The sequence below is a fragment of the Euprymna scolopes genome, chromosome 17, assembly GCF_053919585.1.
Source record: "Euprymna scolopes isolate OS-2025 chromosome 17, ASM5391958v1, whole genome shotgun sequence".
In the NCBI taxonomy this organism is placed as follows: Eukaryota; Metazoa; Mollusca; class Cephalopoda; order Sepiida; family Sepiolidae; genus Euprymna; species Euprymna scolopes.
Window position 1 is genome coordinate 120,613,295 of NC_136498.1, and position 19,709 is coordinate 120,633,003.

Consider the following 19,709-nt stretch of genomic DNA (forward strand, 5'->3'; position numbering starts at 1 on the left):
TTGGAGAGAACTGGAGCTACTTCGGCTGAACACTTTTTTAATAGCACAGCTGGGATGAGATCAAGTCCACATGCTTTTGAAGTGTCAAGGTTTTTTATGATAGCATGTACCTGAGCAGGGGTGATTTTTAGATCGTCTAGCATGGCATCTGTCCGCAAAGGAAGTCAAGCAGGGGGTGGTTGGAAGGGTCCAGTGTGGAGTTTGAGGCAAACCGGCTGGCAAGCATATTAGCCTTGTTGGTTGCTGAGCAAACAACCTCGTGATTGTTGGTTAGTGGGGGAATTGTTGATTGCCCATTATTTACTACACTGTTGTAGATTTTCCAGAAGTCACGAGTTCCTAATTTTTGTGCTACGATGCGTTTTTTAGTGGTTTCAGTAAATTCTCTCTTAGCTGTCGCTATTTCTTTCTTAACGTTACTTCTAGCTTCTATATACTTATGTCTGTTTGAACTCGACTTATGTCGGTTAAATCTGCGGTATGCATGCTGCCTTTGAGCAATGGCAGTTGCGCAAGTAGAAGTAAACCTTTTCTACGAATGCAAAACCTGGCACATGCGAGTAGCTTACATTTAAAGACTTCTAGTCTTTGATCGGTGCTGCCTCCGGTGCAGTCTCAGGATTCCTATTTTCGACCATGTCCAAAACACCACAATCCATGTATGATGTAAGCTTCCTAGACTTGAGGAAGTACTTATCAGGAGACTGGTTTGGGCACACCCTTCATCATCCATCAACTGACCTGATTCAGAAGGCAGTAAGACTAACACTACTACAGAGATGGTGCAAGGAGAGGGGTGGTCAACTGCGAACGTAGCCCACAACTGTTAAAGCTGACTTGGAAACTATGATCGGCCCTTGCATCTTTGGTGTGTGTCAATGGAATCACAAATGGCTGAAGTATGTTGAGGAGTCAGGAACGGACAGACTTGGATGGACTGCCTCGATTTGTGATGCAACAAATTCATTTGGAGTCAGCTTAACACACCCTGGGTGAATGTCGTCAGAAATACAAATAAGTTCATTTTTTCTGTAGTTGGTACTGGTGGTTCAGAATGTTCAAGAGTTACCTCCCCTGAACCATCTCCAATTTATCTTCTGAATTATTATACGGAGCAACGAGAGAATGCACTCTTCTATTTCTACAGACTAAAACTATTGTTAAAATGGAAGAAAAACATAAATGTTAGACAAGATATGCAATGATTTTCTGTGAGAAGCTGCATAATGATGTAGACATGTCAACTTTGGATGATATCAAGCAGGATACTGTCGAAAGCTTCCATTAATAGTTTGGAGGAATTTTCTGCCTGTGACCTCTCTCTCTCTCTCACCTTTGTAACTGAAGTCAATATAACAGTAAACTCTAGACAGTAAAATTCATTGTGCTTAACTTTTTGAAGGTCATTCGTTTAGTTCAATGAAGGCAGGAGTTATGGCTCGGACAACAACGTCATTGAGTGTATTGGTCTTTGTTCATTCTTTTTACCATATGTGTTCATCTTCTCTCGCTGTTGACGTTATAATAAAACACCTGCAGAAATATATACGGTTGATTTAAATCTAAAATTTGTTTTTTTGTTTTCTCATGAGGCACCATACTTAAATTTATATTTAATGTTTTTAATCACATCAACACAACCATTTCTCTCAGATCAGCAAAGTTAAGCAACGTCGAGCCTGCTCAGTACTTAAGATGGGTGATCATTTTGGAGTGTCAGGTGGTGTATGTAAAGCCATATTCTTATGACCTTGCAAGCCGTTGTTCGGTTACCACCTGCAACTTAAAAAAAAATACTTCACTGTTTGCTATGATCTCCACCAACCAGACACTGACCGATGATGAAAGTCTGAAATCAATCAGAGTAGTAAAGAAATTGAATTACAAATAATTCATCCTGCATTTGTTCATTTGTGTTAATTAGACGCAAATTATTTTCACTAATGTTAATAATCTTTTGATCATCACTTGTAATAGTTTCAAATGATGCCCGGACAACACCGGGTAGCCTTGATAATAAAAAAAAAAAAATAAAAAAAAAAAAAATAAAAAAACAATTAAAATCAAATTGTACATGTTTATTCGCAACAGCCTCATAACTCTTGCTTCTCTTATTTTGTCTTTTACTCCTCACATTCCATAAGCGATGTTTCTGACAAAAGGGTAAGAATTGCTGTTTTCTGGGTCAGAATCTATCCATCTAACACATTGTTGTTGACTAGTTTTTGACATAGAAGTATTTTGTTTTAGCTTCTTACATCAAGTGGCTTCATGACTTATCTGGAGCGATTTTCCACAGAAAAAGAAAAGACAGAAAAAAAACTTACTTTTTTCCTCTTCATTTTCAATATCCACAGAATCCTTTGGATCTTCTGTTGGAGACGTCAACTGAGTATCTTTATCATTTTCAGGAGTAGATTCTTTCGTACTCTAAAAAAAAAAAAAAAAAAAAGTTAAAATGAAAATTAAAAAATAAAAATAGTTTTACAAAATAGATTGTTTCATAATATAAAAAATAATTTTTAAAGATTTGAAAATAAATGGATTTTTTTGTACTATAAAAAAATGAAATTATAAATTCTTCCTTGGTTCTCTCAAAACTATTTTAATTTCTTTTGTATACAAACAAATTTTGATTTAAGTTGTTCTTTAAAACTTTGATTTACAAATAAATTAATTAAAACTACAATTTTCTCTAATATACATATATTATAAATAATAATTATTTTCATACCTACAGACATTAGTGTTCTATGCTTTTGCAATCATCAGTGCAGGAAGTGACAATTCCTACTGGTCAGGAGAGTCGAACCCAGCTACAAAGTCACCTTGACTCCATTTGCTAAAATGTTACCTCCAGACCACTAACAATCGCAATAAGAATTTAGGGAATTCAACACCTATACAGTAGAACCCCGGGATACGGTGGCCCAAGGATAGGTTTTTTTTCAGGTAACAATGTAGAATACAATGTTTTTCTCGGCCCTGATTATGATATTTGCCCCGCCTTATAGTGTCATTTATAATTATTATTTGATTATATACATGTATTTTATACGGTACTGTACTTTGTTACTAAATTTTAATGCCGTATCCCGGGGTTCTACTGTAAATGCAAATCCAGGCACAACATTATATATTTTAAATCATATATCCATCTGAGGCTCGATTTATAGTAACGCCATTTTATAATTTATATATCTATAAATAAGGTTCAGTTAGTACAAGTGATCAACCGTTTTTTGTTTTTTTTTCAAGGGGGGGGGGATAACATTATTTTATATCACAATTCTCTTTACAATGTTAATATTTGCATTTGTAGATTAATTTTAAAATTATCATTTTATTTTTATAGGTTTATAAGGAAAAAGAAATTTAGATTTCAGCTGACCATTTTCTTCAATAGATCGATAACAGTAAAAAGCTAAATCTAATAATATATTAAGAGTTGCATCTAAACAGCATTTAAGCGAACATATCAAACTTTGATTTTATTATACCATACTATTGTTACGTTGTGTCATAAAATGAGCGTTTGTTGTATATTGGTTGAAATTGGAATCGAGATGATATATTAAAACGTGTATTTATAAAGGATTGAATGTTTGATTATCTTGCCAGAGTTAATGACGTTGTGTGTGTGTGATCGTCTAGTGGTCTTTCTATTACATATGTTCATATGCTGTTAAGTGTGAATATGTGTGTGACATGTCATTTGAACATACCTTCTGCCATTTTGTTGGTCCATCTGGAAATTCTCGTCTGGGAGGGAGACTTGATACCTGTTTTTGGGGACAAAGATTTATTTCACTCCAAGACAAGAAATTGGTTCTATAGTTTTTTTATTCACCTTCCAGTTTGTTCGCAGAAGATTGGAAAGTGAATTTGGCCTGTGTTGTTTTTTTCTTCTAGGTCTTATTTCTACCACGTCAGCGTTCATTCCCCACCCCTAGCGAAGGGGAGGAGATAACGGCGAAGCTGTCCGCTCTCTTCCAAGTCCCAAGCAAATCTCCTCGATTCAGCTAACCTGATCACATGACTCACACGCAATCCAATCAGCTGATCTTGACTTCCGGTCAACGTGTCTACACTATAATTCACACATCCCCCCCCTCTCTCTCTCTCTCTATCCATTCGCTAACACTATAACAACATTTTGCTGCAGTTTATATTGTAAATTACATAGTTCTACCTGGACAACTGATAATATGGCAAAATTTTGTAATAATGCCTGAAAAATTAAAATCGGGGGAATAACTAGTTTTTAATTGAATAAAACTAAGATCTTATCTCAATTCCTGTATGAGTATTAAAAAGAAAAGATAAAAATATAAAATAAAACAACTTTATTGCATCCCGGGCAATGCAAGGTAGACGCAGCTAATTTTGTATAACATAAAAAGTGTAAAACATCAAATTTTATTAAAATATATTGAAAAATAAAAGGTTATTTAAATTTAATGTGAAAATATTCATTTCAAAATTAAAACAACACATTTTATAGGACGTTACAAAACTGTGGCATTTGTGAATGTATTACTCACTTCTCCCTCAGATTCAGATTTGGTGACAGATTTTAGTGCATTCTTTTCTTTTTGGCGTTCTTGGTCCTAAAAAAATTGAAATAAAAAATTATATATATATATATATATATATATATATATATATATATATATATATATATAATGTATATATGAGAGAGAGGGAGGGAGGGAGAGTGCATAAGGTATTTGACTGTTTACATTATTTTGACTATAGCAGAACAATTATTTGATTTATTTTCTATAATAATTCAGAATTATCAATAACAATTCCTATAATTACACAACAAATGAAGAAACAATTATTCTAACTATAAAAAGGTTGATAATAGTAATTTAGAAATTGAACCATTTTTAAAAAAAAATGCTTGATTTTTCATTTACAAAGTTTGTAAAAGTTTAAGAGGGAAAAAGTATCACCATTATCAAAATGCAAGAGACATTATAGAAAAAAAGGATAGCATTGAACACCTGAATTTATTTGGTGACTAAAGATAAGCTGGTGTAATTTAAGTTTGGAGACAAGAGTCAACAACACCAAACTTTTGTTATTTACAGTTATTCTAGGATTACCACCAATGGTGTGCTGTATTTACCAAATAAATTCAGTTGTTCTTATGCTATCATTGGATCTGTACACCTTTTGTCGATCAAATTAAAAATAAGGCATTCAAATTAAAAACTAGTGCATTCAAATTAAAAATAAGGCATTCAAATTAAAAATAAGGCATTCAAATTAAAAAATAGTGCATTAAATTTAAATTGATTTTTTGTTCACAAATTATGTATTTCAAATTAGAATTTTACAAGATTTTTATATTTTGAATTTTTCGTATACAATATTAAAATTAAAAAAATTTTTTTTTATATATTTCCATAAATTTTTATCAATCCAATGGGCGATTGGACACAATACAGAGCTTTTTTAAATGGCAAATAACCAAGTAAGTATGGAGAAAATATTTTTATAATCTTTCTCCATAGAAATCTTCTTCAGCAATTACAGTTGCATATTACCTTTGAACATGTCAAAAATACTGCATCGCATGAAGCAGAATATCAGCTTGGGTGACTGTTAACTTAAAAACTTCTTTTACATGACTCAATGGATATTGGAATTTTGTTAGTCCAATAGGAGGATCTGCAATACATCAACTAACCTTTCTGACAGTACCTCTTGATTTTGACTTGACAGAAGACCAGCTCTGTCGGAGATAATATTGCGCAATATGGTCCTACCCGAAGAATTGCAATACTTTGTAGATTTGTGAGCAAGGAATTTTTATAGAAGAATGAGATTGTGCATTACCTATGACAACCGCTACTTCATTTAAATTTCCTGTTTTAACCAAATGTTCCAATGCTCATACCATCCATTGAATGAAGTCATTCGTTTTAATGCAGCCGTCACATCTATAATATAAATCTCATCTGTCTGTTTAAATATATGGATGTAAGTATGCATGTATGTTTGTATATCTGCCTAAAACTTTCGACATGCATGTATGTTTGTATATCTGCCTAAAACTTTCGACAGAGGTGACGGATTTCATGAGATCGGCGTCATTTTTAAGCTTGATGTCTCGGACGACAAATATTGAAAAATTGGCCAAAAACGTTAATTCCTTCACCCTCAACTGAGCAGTTTTCTATAAGGAGAGGTCGATTTTTTGCAAGCCATTTTTGCAAGTCATCGTATCAGTTGGATTAACTTCGCCTAATTTTAACGTTCCGAACTTCTGGTCACGTTATGAAGTAGGGGTAAAATGTCAGGTTATCTTTCACTTTCTTTTCCGCCTTCGCGTCACGGGTTCAAGCCTGCCTGCTTACTACCACATTTTTTTTTTTTTTTTTTTGCTCAACACACACTTTCAAACACCCGGGCAACACCGGGCACCCAGGCTAATATTTCATAATACCTTGACAGTCATATGATGCAGCAACACAATGTACATTTGGTCCCTTTTTTTTTTTTTTTTTTTTTACACAGTGATCACCACTTATCAAGGCCCGGAAGCCACTCAGGGATAAGGGTTATTGCAAGTACATTACGTTAGTGTGGAGATTTGATGAAGTGTTTAATTAAGGGGGTGGTTCATTAGGAATTTGTTGACATTGGACTTGAAGACATCCAAGTTGTAGTCTGGAGGAAAGCAGGCAGACAGAACGAATTGGGTAGTGACATACTGCATCGTTGACCACGTAGAAATCAGTCTTCTACAGAACATATTTAAATTACTTTCATCTTTATGATTTGAAGTAAACTTTAAATGTTTTTTCTAAAAAAAAAAAAAAAAAAAAAAAAAAAAAAAATCTTTCTTTTAGATTTATTAGCAGGCAATAGGCACGCCTAGAATCTTTTTCGGAATAAAACAAGTTCCATCAAGATGTCGCTTGATCGTACTTGTAGATACATTTATTATTATTTCTGGATTTGAATGGTTCCGTAATTTTTTAGATAAATATTTCAAGTTTCCTCTGTTTTATTAAATAAATTTTGTTATGCTTTTTTTCACGCTCAACAACCCATTTTCTTGCTGTATTTTTATTACAATTTGTTCTTGCTATGGTATGCAAATCTTCATGATTTTAAGCAGCTTTGATAATACCGTATTTTGCATCAATTGGTGTTGTCTTATACAGGGTGACTCCAAAAAAAAAACGGGCCCCAACTTTAATTAGGCCCTGTTTCTTAGTGTTTTGTCCGAATGAAATGAAACTTTGGTCATAACTAGTTTATTATATTCAAAACATCACATCAAAACACTAGGGTCTTTGGCCTTTTTTTTCTCCGTTGACTGTAAAATGCTCAGAAAAACAATCGAATGCCCTCTGCTTTTTTTTGGGTCACCTTGAATTTATCCTATTTCATGTTTTTCTTTGCTCCTCGATTCATTATGATTGTTCGGAAAAAAAATTGTTTATAAATTGAAAATTGATTTTAAATTAAACACATTAGCTTTTAAGTTGAATGCATTAGTTTTTAATTTAATCAACAAAGGTGTAGAATGTATATTACGCCTGATCATTTTCTACAAAAATGAAACAAACGTTTGTGTAACTTACTTGCCATATATATATTTCCATATTAAGTTCTACTCACATATTGAGTTGAAATAAACGCTAAAAACATATACACATTACCTTACACTATTGTGTGTGTATATATATGGAATATATATATATATATATATATATATATATATATATATTTACAATTATACACACACAAATGATATATATGTTGTCATCCATGGACAAATTGTTTCAATGTATCACAATGCTTTAGTGTGGATAGACAAACAAATACTTCAAGCTGAGATTGAAAACTTTTTACAAATGGGTAGTATCTTACCTTTTACTGTGCTGATAGTGTAAGCAAAATCAAGATGATTATATTAATCACTTTTTCAGCAACCGGGAGTGCTCTATCTTTTTTTTTTTTTTTTTTTTTTAAAGAGTTATGCATTATTTCCAATTACTAGAATTGTTGCTCAACGCACAAAAGGAAAGAGGTATACGTAGTCATCCGTATATGTATATGTACATGCCGGAGAAAAAATACTTACCGCCTGGGCTTCCATCCGTGAGAAAATAACATTGAGCATTTGAGTGAGAGTGGCTTTTGCAGTTGTCTGATTGACCAAATTTTTGCTGGCAAGGTAAATGTTATAGCAGGTACGAACTGCCTGGAGTACGGTACCTTCATGTATCTCACAGTTGCTGGAAGTCACCACAGTTAGCAGGGCCTAGAAAAACGCAACATATATAATTGGTGTAAAAGATGGTTAGGAAATTTTTCTTTTTTCCACACGTGAAAGGCTTTTATTCATTCCATACGTTTGGATATATTATGTACCTTCATCAGATATGCAAATGACAAGAGAAAAGAAAAATATGCTTTTACATCAAAGAAACCAAATATGAATAAGGAAAGATAATTGAGAGGAGGAGAGAAAAAAAAGGAAAATGAGGTACAAGATGAAAAGGGCATTTAAACAGCATGAAATTGATTTGAAATGTTTTTTTAGATGGGGTCTAGTGTAAACAAGTCTTAACTGACTTAAATATTTTAATCTGTTTGTGAGAGCATTTTTATGAAAGTTGGACGAGAGGGGGGAGATTAGGTGGGTGTGGAGGAAGCATCTAACTTTTAAACTAGGATAGAGTGGTAAAGAGGACGCATAAATATTGAAAAAATGAAATTGATAAAGTGACAAGAGGTATGAAAATATTTGGAATTCATTCTAAATATGATTCAGGAAAATTGTGTCATGGAAATGAATTGATCATTATATATATATATATATATATATATATATATAAAAAAGGTAAATTTCTCTATATATTTTTATATATATATATATATACCTGTATATATATATATGTGTGTGTGTGTGTCCATTTTTTCATATATATGCATATATATATTTGAAATGTGGTACTTAAAGCAAACTTATAATTTAAATTCAAATCTATATTTTACTCTATTTCTTTTCTATCTCTAACCCATATTAATTTTCTTATGAATTTTAAATCCAGACCTTTTATTTCAATTTTTTTCAGATACATCTGCCTTATTTTTAATGCTAGGTTTATTTATGGTGTCTTTTAAATTTAATAAAAACCCTTCAAAATTTGCTGACGAGGAGACCTTGCTTATTAAAAAACTATATGTAATTATTGTACGTAGCTTGATGTCTACCACAATAAAAAGCATTGTTTTCCGAAACGATCGTACAGATAATTGATTTTGTTGTTGTTCCTTCTTATGAAACGGATTTTTAATTTAATTATAATTTGATTTTCAAATTTTAAATTATCAATCACATTACTTAATATTGAATTAGCTCTAGGATATTTACCTATCGAGCTTATTATATATCTAAATTACAACGAGCACTTTCTCTTTCCTGTATTTTAATTAAACTAGTAATTTCACTGTTACATTGAAATACACTCAGCTCTTTAGACTATTGTTCTAATCTCCTTTATATATATATATATATATTAAAAAATCATATTTCTGTCTGTTGACAATTTGGTTAATATGTATAAAAGGTACACTGTTACACAAATTTCATAATGACAACAAACATCTACACTTTCATTGCAGAATTATTTCTATATATATCTACCATTTATTCAAAGAAAATCTACATCCAAGAAGTAATCTCATTTGCATATTACATTAAAGAAAATATATTTTAAGAATTATCTCCTTGTTATTCATTGCTTGTTGTAATTGTTTCACGTGTTCTATTTATAAATATTATTTAAAGTTGAGTTGCAGATCAATACCTGCAACTCAACTTTACATAATATTTATAAATAGAACAATTCAAACAATTACAACAAACATGGATGTGCATTAGAAGCAGAGGTGAGTCATTGAATTCCTGGCAAAAGTGCATTGAGAATGGTGGCGACTATGTAGAAAAATTAGTTCTAGAGCACAAATAGTTGCTTGTTTTAATGTACCACTTCTGTCTCTATAGTTCTTGAACTTTGAGTTTAAAAAAAATATGAGGCTTTACTTTGAAACAATCCTCGTAATGGTATTTTTATTATTTGTGACCCATGTGACATATCACGCAAAAAGAGATCACCATGAAAGAAAGCAACAAAATTTTTTTTTTTTTTTTAAATACAAGAGTCCACGTCCAAAGATCAGATGATTACTTTAAAATGTTCAAAGATTATTGTTAGTTTTATCTCTCTAATCTTTGAGGCAGTAATCAGCTGTTTAGGTGACAACATATTTTAGACAACTTGTGGCTAGCTATTCTTTCTCCCCTGTTGATGCACAATTGAAAGTAGAATGCAGAATGGGGACAAAAATGATGGTCACGTTCAATGCTGCCAAGACTAAACTAGTTTCATTCAATAATTACAAGAAACCTTCTCTACCACCTATAGCAATGACCAATGACTCTTTATCTGAGAGTACGTCTTTCAAGCCCCTTGGCCTAACATTCACAGGAAACATGAGTTGGAACAATTACATCGAGGGCATTGCCAGGGCCGCTGCAAGGAAGGTAGGCTCTCTCTACCGTGCTAGAAAACTACTAACACCCAAAAGTATCCTGTACCTCTATAAGGCAACCATTCGCCTATGTATGGAGTATTGCTGTCACATTTGGACTGGTGCATCGGCTACTAGTCTCTTGCTCCTAGACAAGGTTCAAAAGATAGTCACCAATCTGATAGGCCCTGAACTGGCATCTAAGCTTCAGCCTCTGTCCCATTGACGAAACATTGCATCCCTCTGTCTGTTCTACAAGTATTTTAATGGTGAATGCTCTGATGAACTGCAAGCACTTGTGCCCCCACGACGTAAACACTCGGCAGACCCGACAGGTTGCAAAATCCCACCCCCACACTGTAGAGATCCCTAGATGTAAAAGATCTTTCTACTCCAGCAGTTTCTTCCCCAGAACTGCTAGACTTTGGAATTCCATTCCAGGTCCCTGCTTCCCCAACTGTACTGACATGCAGAAGTTCAAGTGTAATGTGAACCAACATCTTGCTTCCCAAATCCCTACATAGTACCCCAGTAGTTGTTGTGCCTGATAGTAGCCCCCTACACTAAAGTGGCAATGTGCCTTGTTTGGGGTGAAAATGTAATAAAAAAAAAATAATAAATAATAAATAAATAAATAAAAAAGTGACCCAGTTATTGTGCAAACAGGTTTTGCCGACTTCAATGATTATTATTAAGACAGATTTTAAAATCTACATCGATGAACCAACTGAAAAGTTTTTTTTTTTTCCCCCCTAATCTCTATATTAATAAAATTGTGGCTACATTTCATATGCATGTAACTTGTGTTTCTCACAATTTAAATATTAGTTCTATTTTTTTTTTTTTTTTTACTAGCTGTCTCTATCCAGCATTGCCCAGGATTATTTTTACTTTAATAATTTATGCAACTGAAATGTGAATTTAGCAATCGATTTGATTGAAAAATGTGCGATTTCACTTATTTTGATGACGATAAAAATATGGGAGTGTGAACCATTCGTTGATCATCATTTAATCCCAAGTAACGCTGGGTTTCTCTGCTAGAAAATTATACTCAAACCAATGGAATAAGACCTTTTTTGGATCAGAAAAGATTTCCCGTTATTAATTTTACTCTAATATTGTTTCACAGCTACCTTTTGAAATTCTCTCCTTTTCTCCAACCTTTCTTGTTCATTTGTTTTTTTAACCTGATGATAATTCAACGAAGAATCAGAAACGTATGTGATACATATGGAAATGTTTTTTTAGTTTTAACACAAGATCAGAAGAAAAATCGAAAAAAAAAAAGATATAATTAAGCAGAAAATTGTAATTTTTAACAATGTTTACTTAAATGAAAAAATGCTGCTAAAATACACACAATATATATATATGTGTGTGTGTGTGTGTGTGTGTGTGTGTAAATACACAAACAAAAGAACTTTCTCACTTAATATCATAAGTTGGTTGTAAGCCAGAAAATCTTGGACAAATAAAGATCTCAATATTTTATTGTATAGAGGTATATCAAAATGAATATTATAAAATGTCAAAAATTTATTAGTCCTCGCGCGAAAGCGCAGGACACAAAATATTTTAAATAATAATAATAGAATAACAATAAAGTCTTTCGCTAGCGAGGACTACTATTGAGCATAACCAGTTATACACTCCTTTTTAAATTTTCATCTCTATTTTTCTCGTTATCTACTGAATATTTTTAATGAAACCTATATGAAATATGCTCCTTATTAAATTGTAAAGATTTTCTATTCTAAAAGAAGTTTTAAAAAATTTAATCTAAAAAAGTTATTTTAAAGTTTTTGTTAAAAAAATTCAGATTTTCTCATTATTCAGATATGTATGACAAAGAGGGAGTTGCATAAAAGAGTTGTGGTGTGAGGAGAATTACGAACTGAAACAGAGAGAATATTCAGACCTTTAATAATACAAAGAGGGGGTTGCAAAAATGAGTTGTGGTGTGAGGAGAAATACAATCTGAAATAGAGAGGCAGAGAGTTTTTATAAATACATACAAAAGCACATTCATCTTTTTTTAAATCCAAATTAATAAATTAAATAAAATATAATCTTAAAAAGATACGATACATTTTACAAAGTAAGGTATTAAATTCTTATACCTTACTTTGTAAAATTTATAAAAGTGCACTTTGAAGATAAATAAATTTCAAATTAAAGCTTGTACCTTTATTTTTAAAGCGTACAGTAAAAACATTTTGTTCAACAATTTTCATGCCTTGGATGAAATGCTTTTCTAACTTGTATTGTATCTTTTTAAGATTATATTTTATTTAATTTATTAATTTGGATTTAAAAAAAGATGAATGTGCTTTTGTATGTATATATATATATATATAGTCGGTAATGTGGTCTTATGAGCTGAGGGCAGAAAGGTATAAGGGTCCTCATTCAATCCTGGACAACGCTAGGTATCCCTGCTTGTATATGTGAGGAAGCGAACAAACTTATATGAAAATCGTTTGAAAGACAAATGTTTGAAATTGCTTTGTAAATAAATGGCACACATCTAAGGTGAAAGTATTAGATGACTGCTTTTTGCTTTCTGTTGCATAAGAGACAACTTGTCTGAGCAAGTCATCCATTTAGATTTTATTGACAAGATGATCATTTAACAAAGGACATTTGTGTATTTACTTTAGTCAAAACCATTAAAATATATATTGTCAAAAATAGGTCTTTGCTTAAAAATAAAAAAGCTTTTCTTACAAAAGGATTAAGAATAAGCAATGTCTTGCTTCATATTAAAAAAAAAAAAATCTAAAAGACATTAATTTCTTTAAGTTGAATTCAGATACTAACAATTTCTCCAATTTTTTTCAGAAGTGCAGGAGAGGAATATAATTGCATTTTGCAGAGTTCAGAGATCGACTCTAGCTTGAAGATGAAGACTATATTTTATTGAGATTATCTTTAAGTTGATCATAATTGCTTCTAGATGATCCCAGCTTTACATCATCAGCAATGAGTAACAGTTTTTCAATCAATTTATCTGACAAATCATTGAACCATTTTTTTGTTGAATTTCATGAGACATAGATTTTTCGTCAAACTCCTACACTAACTTGATAAAAATGCTCAGTCCGTCAAGTCCAAGTAGCTGAGCAGCAGCTTGGTTCCCACCACTTTTGGCAAATAACAAGCAGGGTCCCGAACAAAAGCATGTGCTTCATCTCAACCATCATCAATGGACCTTTTCAGCATCGTACAAAGCCAAACTCTTTGCCAAAAACTTTGCAGCTAATTCTACTCTTTGCGGTCAGGGCCTCCTGTGTCTGAAAACACGCTATGCGACATACAAATATCTGTGCATGATGGTGCCAAGTTAATCGAAACCTCGATTCCAGCAAAACAATTAGTCCTGATAGTATTCCTATAGTGCTGAAAAAGCTTCAACTAGAACTAGCTTCCATACTTACAAAGCTGTTTAAGCATTGTTTCAAGGAGAATTGCTTCCCAACACCCTGGAAAACCTCACCAGTGTGTCTCATTTAAAAATTCAGGTGATTGATCATCTCCTCAATACAAACCAATCATTACTTCTGTGCGTCATGAGAAAGTTGATGGAATCTGTGTTAAATAGAGAAGTAGTCAACCATCTCAGCAAAAATAGCCTCCTCACTGACATGCAATATGGTTTCCTTTCTGTTAGATCTACAGCAGATGTGCTAACAGTTATATCTCATAGGATTAGTGAATCTCTTGAGGAAGGCTTCCTTTCTAGGGCAATTGCTCTTGACATGTCAAAGGCCTTTGATAGGGTATGGCATAAAGGTCTACTCTACAAGATCTCCAGCTACGGTATAGCTGGAAATGTCTTCTCAATTATTAAATCATTTCTCTCTGATAGGTTAAGTGGTTGATGGGCAGAAATCAAAAGCTCACAGTATTAATGCTGGAGTCTCTCAGGGATGCATCCTGGACTCAACTCTCTTCCTGATTTACATCAATGATCTCCCAAATCACATCCTTAGATCATTTGTGGACATTTCTGCTGACGACACTATCGTCTATGGCAACACTTCAAAGGCCGTAAACGAGCAAGTTCTCTCGGATTCTCACTCCTTTGATCTTGATCACGTGGTGCTATGGGGAAAGAGGTGGCTGGTTAATTTTAATGCATTCTTCTAAGCTTTACATCATCAACGCTCTGATCCTTGTCTGGCATCAACTGAAATGAACGGCTTTTGTCTTGGGGAGGCTTCATGTTTTGACAGGTTTCTGGATTTGACTTGTACTCCTGATCTGAGATGGAACACATACATCAAATCTGTTGCCAAGGTCGCTGGAAAAATGGTGGGATCCTTCTATCGCTCCAGTAGATATCTCATTGCTGATGCAATTCTCTACCTGTATAAAAGCCAAGTATGTCCGAGGATGGAGTACTGTTGCCACATCTGGGCAGAAGCTGCTAGAAGTATCTCATCTTGCCTTGACAGCATTCAAAATGGACTTTGTAGCCTAGTGAGGGATGCCCTTTCCTTTTCCCTGCAATTTCTTTCCCACAGAAGAGACATTGCAAGCTTGTTTCTGCTTTATCATTATTTTCATGGCAAGTGCTCGTCTGTTCCAATCTATGGCTTGAATTTTACGAAAAACACTCATCTAGCTGAAACCATTATCAATAATGTCCCCTACTCTTTATCCGTGCCTAAACCTAAACATAGATTCTATGAAGAAAACTTCTTTCTTAGAACTGCACGCCTGTAGAAATCTGTTCCATTTTCCTGCTTTCCAACTGACTACAATATAGTCGTCTTCAAGTCCAACGGGAAAAAGTTTTTGATAAGCCGTACCCTTAAGTAAACTAATTTATCAAATTTCCACTACTAACGATTACTACAATATTTTCCCATTGACTACCATACACTCATTAACCTTTATGCTCGAGTGGTCTCCGGTCTTGATAAGTGGTAACTCTTTTGTAAAAAAAAAAAAAAAATGAAATGGATTTCGGCCAATTGAATATGATTGAAACAAACTTTTTTACTCATAGTTCGTTTGCTTTTTTTTTTTTTTTTTTTAAACAAAAGAACACATTTTCACTCAATTGGTAATCCAAGATGTCAAAATATAATACCTTCTTCAGATAAACTAAGAAAATAAAACTGTTACAACAAAGATTAAAATGAAGAAAAATATAGAAAATGTAATATCTCTGTTGTAATACTTGTTTTTTTATTTTTTATTTTATAGACAGGCTAAAACAATATTACCATATCAAAATCATGGTTCTATCACAATTGTGTCCAACTGATAATTTTATGGTCAAACTATATCGTAATAATTAAAACCTTTGAAGATCCATTTTATAAAAATTGATAAAACAAAACATTATAGTTAAAAGAAAAGAAAAATGAAAGTAAAAAGACAATGCTAGTAGATGGAGCCTGTATAAAATAATAATAATGTATATAATAAAATAATAATACCTTTATAATCTGTAGCTGAACACCTTCATCTGTTTGTGGGCCATTGAAGCAGACACATATTGTTTCCACAATACGGTCGATCAATCGCTTCCCAGGAGTCGTGGAATCTGCTGTGTTTCCTGTGAGGTGTCCATAAGCAATGAGTTTCTGATTTAAAAAAAAAAAGAAAAAGGTTTAAATAAAATATATCTTGTAGATGCTTCAAGGTTGATAATCAGTGATAAACTGATCTCAGTGTTAAGTCTCAATTTTTAAAACATCGGACCCACCACATCAGCAATTTAAGCATTCCTCAAAAGCTTAAATAGTACTGATTTCGTCCCCCCAATGTTTTATGCAAATGCTGCATGCCATATTGTTTGTTATTGAATACCTTTCTTCTTTGCTATTTCGTCTTTTGTTGATCGAGACTTCTTCATGGAAAAGGGCTTGTTTCTGGCCAAGTCATCACTGGAAATAACTTGCATAAAGACATTCATACAAACATATATAGATTTTTGTTTTATTATTATACTTAAGATATACACGGTCCTCAGAGTTTTCCATAAAGAGATAGCCTAAATTTTGGCAATCCAATCTTTGCACCCTCTTACAACTAACACTTGAAGTACCTAGATTATTACTCGCTATGGCTTCATCTCTGACTTCATGTGAAAACTGACCTCTTTTATAGACACATCAAGTTCATGAATATTTTGATCTCATTTATAAACCTCACTATGTCTGACCGTCTCTGTTTTTTTCAAACTGTATCTCCTCTGAGGCAGAGAGTTGCATTTTTTGTGGACCATTTTCTGAGGGTCTTTACCAGGTTAAAATAGTTGCTAAGGAGTCAAAATTTAAAGAAATTAGGCAAATATAAGTTGACTGCCTTTTCTACAAGTATTTTAGTGGTGAATGCTCTGACGAACTGCAATCACTTGTGCCCCCACGACGTGAGCACCCTCGACAAACCCGACAGGCTGCTAAATCCCACCCCCACACTGTAGAGATCCCTAGATGTAAAAGATCTTTTTACACCAATAGTTTCTTCCCCAGAACCGCTAGACTCTGGAATTCCATTCCAGGTCCCTGCTTCCCCAACAGTACTGACGTTCAGAAGTTCAAGTGTAACGTGAACCGACACCTTGCTGCCCAAATCCCTACATAGTACCCCAGCAGTTGTTGCCCCTGATAGTAGCCCCCTACACCAAAGTGGCAATTTGCCTTGTATGGGGTGAAAATGTAATAAAAAAAGACTTAAACTGCTCTTCTACACATGCTCAAATATATATACGCTAGAATAGCAGAGGAGGGGGGGTGGCTTTGCCCGAGTGTAAAATACACTTAAATATGGTATTTTAATTTGTCCAGATTTCATATATATTATTATAGAGCCATGATTTCAAAAGTCAAAAAAAAAAAACAAAAACAAAACAAAACAAAAAAAAAAGTAAAAAAAGAAAAGTATTTAGGTGTCGTCAGAAACTGCAGCATTCAAAGCTGGTGTCGTCACCACTGTACCAACGTGACACGCATATGAATTGATTAAAAATTAAAAATAAACGAAGGTAAATGTACAAAATGTGTATCCATTTTTTTCAATTTTGACCCATTTTTGACCCCTTATTAAAAACTACTTTAACCGACTAAAGACCCATAAAAAAACGATCTGTAAAAAATCCAATCATTTGAAGCCCCTAGCACCGCTCTGAAACTTTTAGTTTCGGAGGAGATGGAGTTTGAAAATATGGAGACAGGCATATCGACTTTATATATTAGATTTGTACATTACTCGTAATGTTAGTTTATTTTTAGCTATTTCTTATCTGACTAATGATGGCTCACATGGTAACATCTCACACTGGAACTCGAATCTTGCTTTCAGTTTTGGTTCTAGCTGATGGCACCCAAGTACTGTTGCTGTCACATTTCGGCTGGTGCATCTGCTGCTTGTCTCTCACTCCTTGACAGGGTTCAAAAGAGAGTCGCCAACCTGATAGGTCGTGAACTGTCAGCTAAACTTCAGCCTCTGTTCTATCGACAAAATGTTGCATCCCTCTGCCTGTTCTACAAGTATTTTAATGATGAATGCTCTGACAAAATACAAGCACTCGTACCCCCTTGACGTGAATACCCCCGACAAACCCGGCAAGCAGCTAAATCCCACCCCTTCACAGTAGAAATCCCTAGGTGTAAGAAAGCCCTCTACTCCAATAGGTTATTCCCTAGAACTGCTAGACTTTGGAACTCTCCTGGGATTCTGCTTTTCCAACTGTACTGACATGCAGAAGTTAAAGTGTAAAGTGAACAGACATCTTGCTACTCATCTCTCTTCATAATATCCCTTGCAACTTATGTCCCCAATAGTAGCCCCCTACTTCAAAGTGGCACTGTGCCTTGTTTGGGGTGAAAATTGAATAATAAAAAAAAAAAAAAAAAAAAAAAAATCATTTTTTTTTTTCTTTTGAAATCACGCCTATATATTGGGTAAAATATAATATGAAATAGTCAATATATAATTGACTCTTAACAATATATACAAAATCTGTATAAATTTAAATATCATATTTAAGCATATTTTACAACTGGACAACACCGGACATCCTCTGCTAATCTAAAATCAAGCCTTTATTATATAAATTCCTACACATCTCAAATTTGATCCGATTTAGGTGACAGAGCTATGCTTAGAATCAAGAGTGATAGTAAGTAGTTAACAATTTCTAAACAAAGCAACTAATGTAAAGGACACACGTATGATTTTTGTGATTTGCTAATGAACCTAAGCTTGAATTATATATTTTACATACAAGACACTTTTCGGCCATAAGGATGGAAAAAGAAAATTGTGATCCAAACACAAAGTGACCCTTGAGAAGTGAAAAGCTGAGATGATCGGGGGTGGGGTGGGGGTGGGGGGTCTACATTAATAATACACTGAAATTGTTGAAAATGGAAAAACGTGTCATGAATGCAACTATTGTTTTGGATATTGTAAGCAAGGAAGAGCACCGGTTGTCTACTTTTCCACATATGCGTCAGGAGAGGATGACATCATAGCTGGAGGTAAGGTGACTTTTTTTCCATTTTTTTTTTACTTCCTTTGTATTTGAACTTAAAAATCTGACATGTCTGCCAGTGGCACAGGTCCAGGTTGTTGGTGAACCCCCTCCCTCCCTCTCTGGAGTACTAACAACAACCACGGTTTATTGAACTTGGTTTTCCAAAGTGCTGCAAAACACTAGTAAACTTAATCTGTGTCGTCACGCATTTCATTTTCAGAGCAGTTTCTTTTAGAATGCTCAATGTCGTTTGAATTAAAGATGAACTGGAAAATGATCATCACTGTCAGTGCATGAGAACATGGTCCAGTTGAAGCATAAGACCAAAGTAATTGATATTATTTTTTTTTGTTTTTTAACGTTTTGCAAAACTCAATCATGTGCAAAGTCAAAAACAAAACAATTTTCTTTTACAAAACAATCAAACCAAACACCATGAATAAATATTTGAAAATATAAAAAACTGGAAGCTTAAAAACATTTTCCATGATTACTGGCATTAAATAATCCAAAAAGGATTGATATACTGCATAAAAAAAACAAAAAAACTAAACCATATATATTAGAAAACAACAAAAAAAATATATAGAAATGTGTTATTTTAAAAAAAAGTAAAAATTGCAAAATAGAAAAACATTTTCTTCTA

General features: G+C 33.4%; 1 protein-coding gene across 7 annotated transcripts in view; it reads right to left on the reverse strand.

Moving 5' to 3' along the window:
• The window catches only part of LOC145296942 (brefeldin A-inhibited guanine nucleotide-exchange protein 1-like), a 259,000-nt gene that overhangs the window by 96,468 nt on the left and 142,823 nt on the right, over nt 1-19,709 (reverse strand). For all 7 annotated transcript variants that reach the window (XM_080143154.1, XM_080143149.1, XM_080143148.1 and 4 more), the window contains 4 exons: nt 16,020-16,166; nt 8,111-8,290; nt 4,545-4,610; nt 2,328-2,430 (listed from right to left, as the gene is read on the reverse strand). In XM_080143154.1, the coding sequence (XP_079999280.1) occupies nt 2,328-2,430; nt 4,545-4,610; nt 8,111-8,290; nt 16,020-16,166 (496 nt within the window). The remainder of the gene's footprint in view (nt 1-2,327; nt 2,431-4,544; nt 4,611-8,110; nt 8,291-16,019; nt 16,167-19,709) is intronic.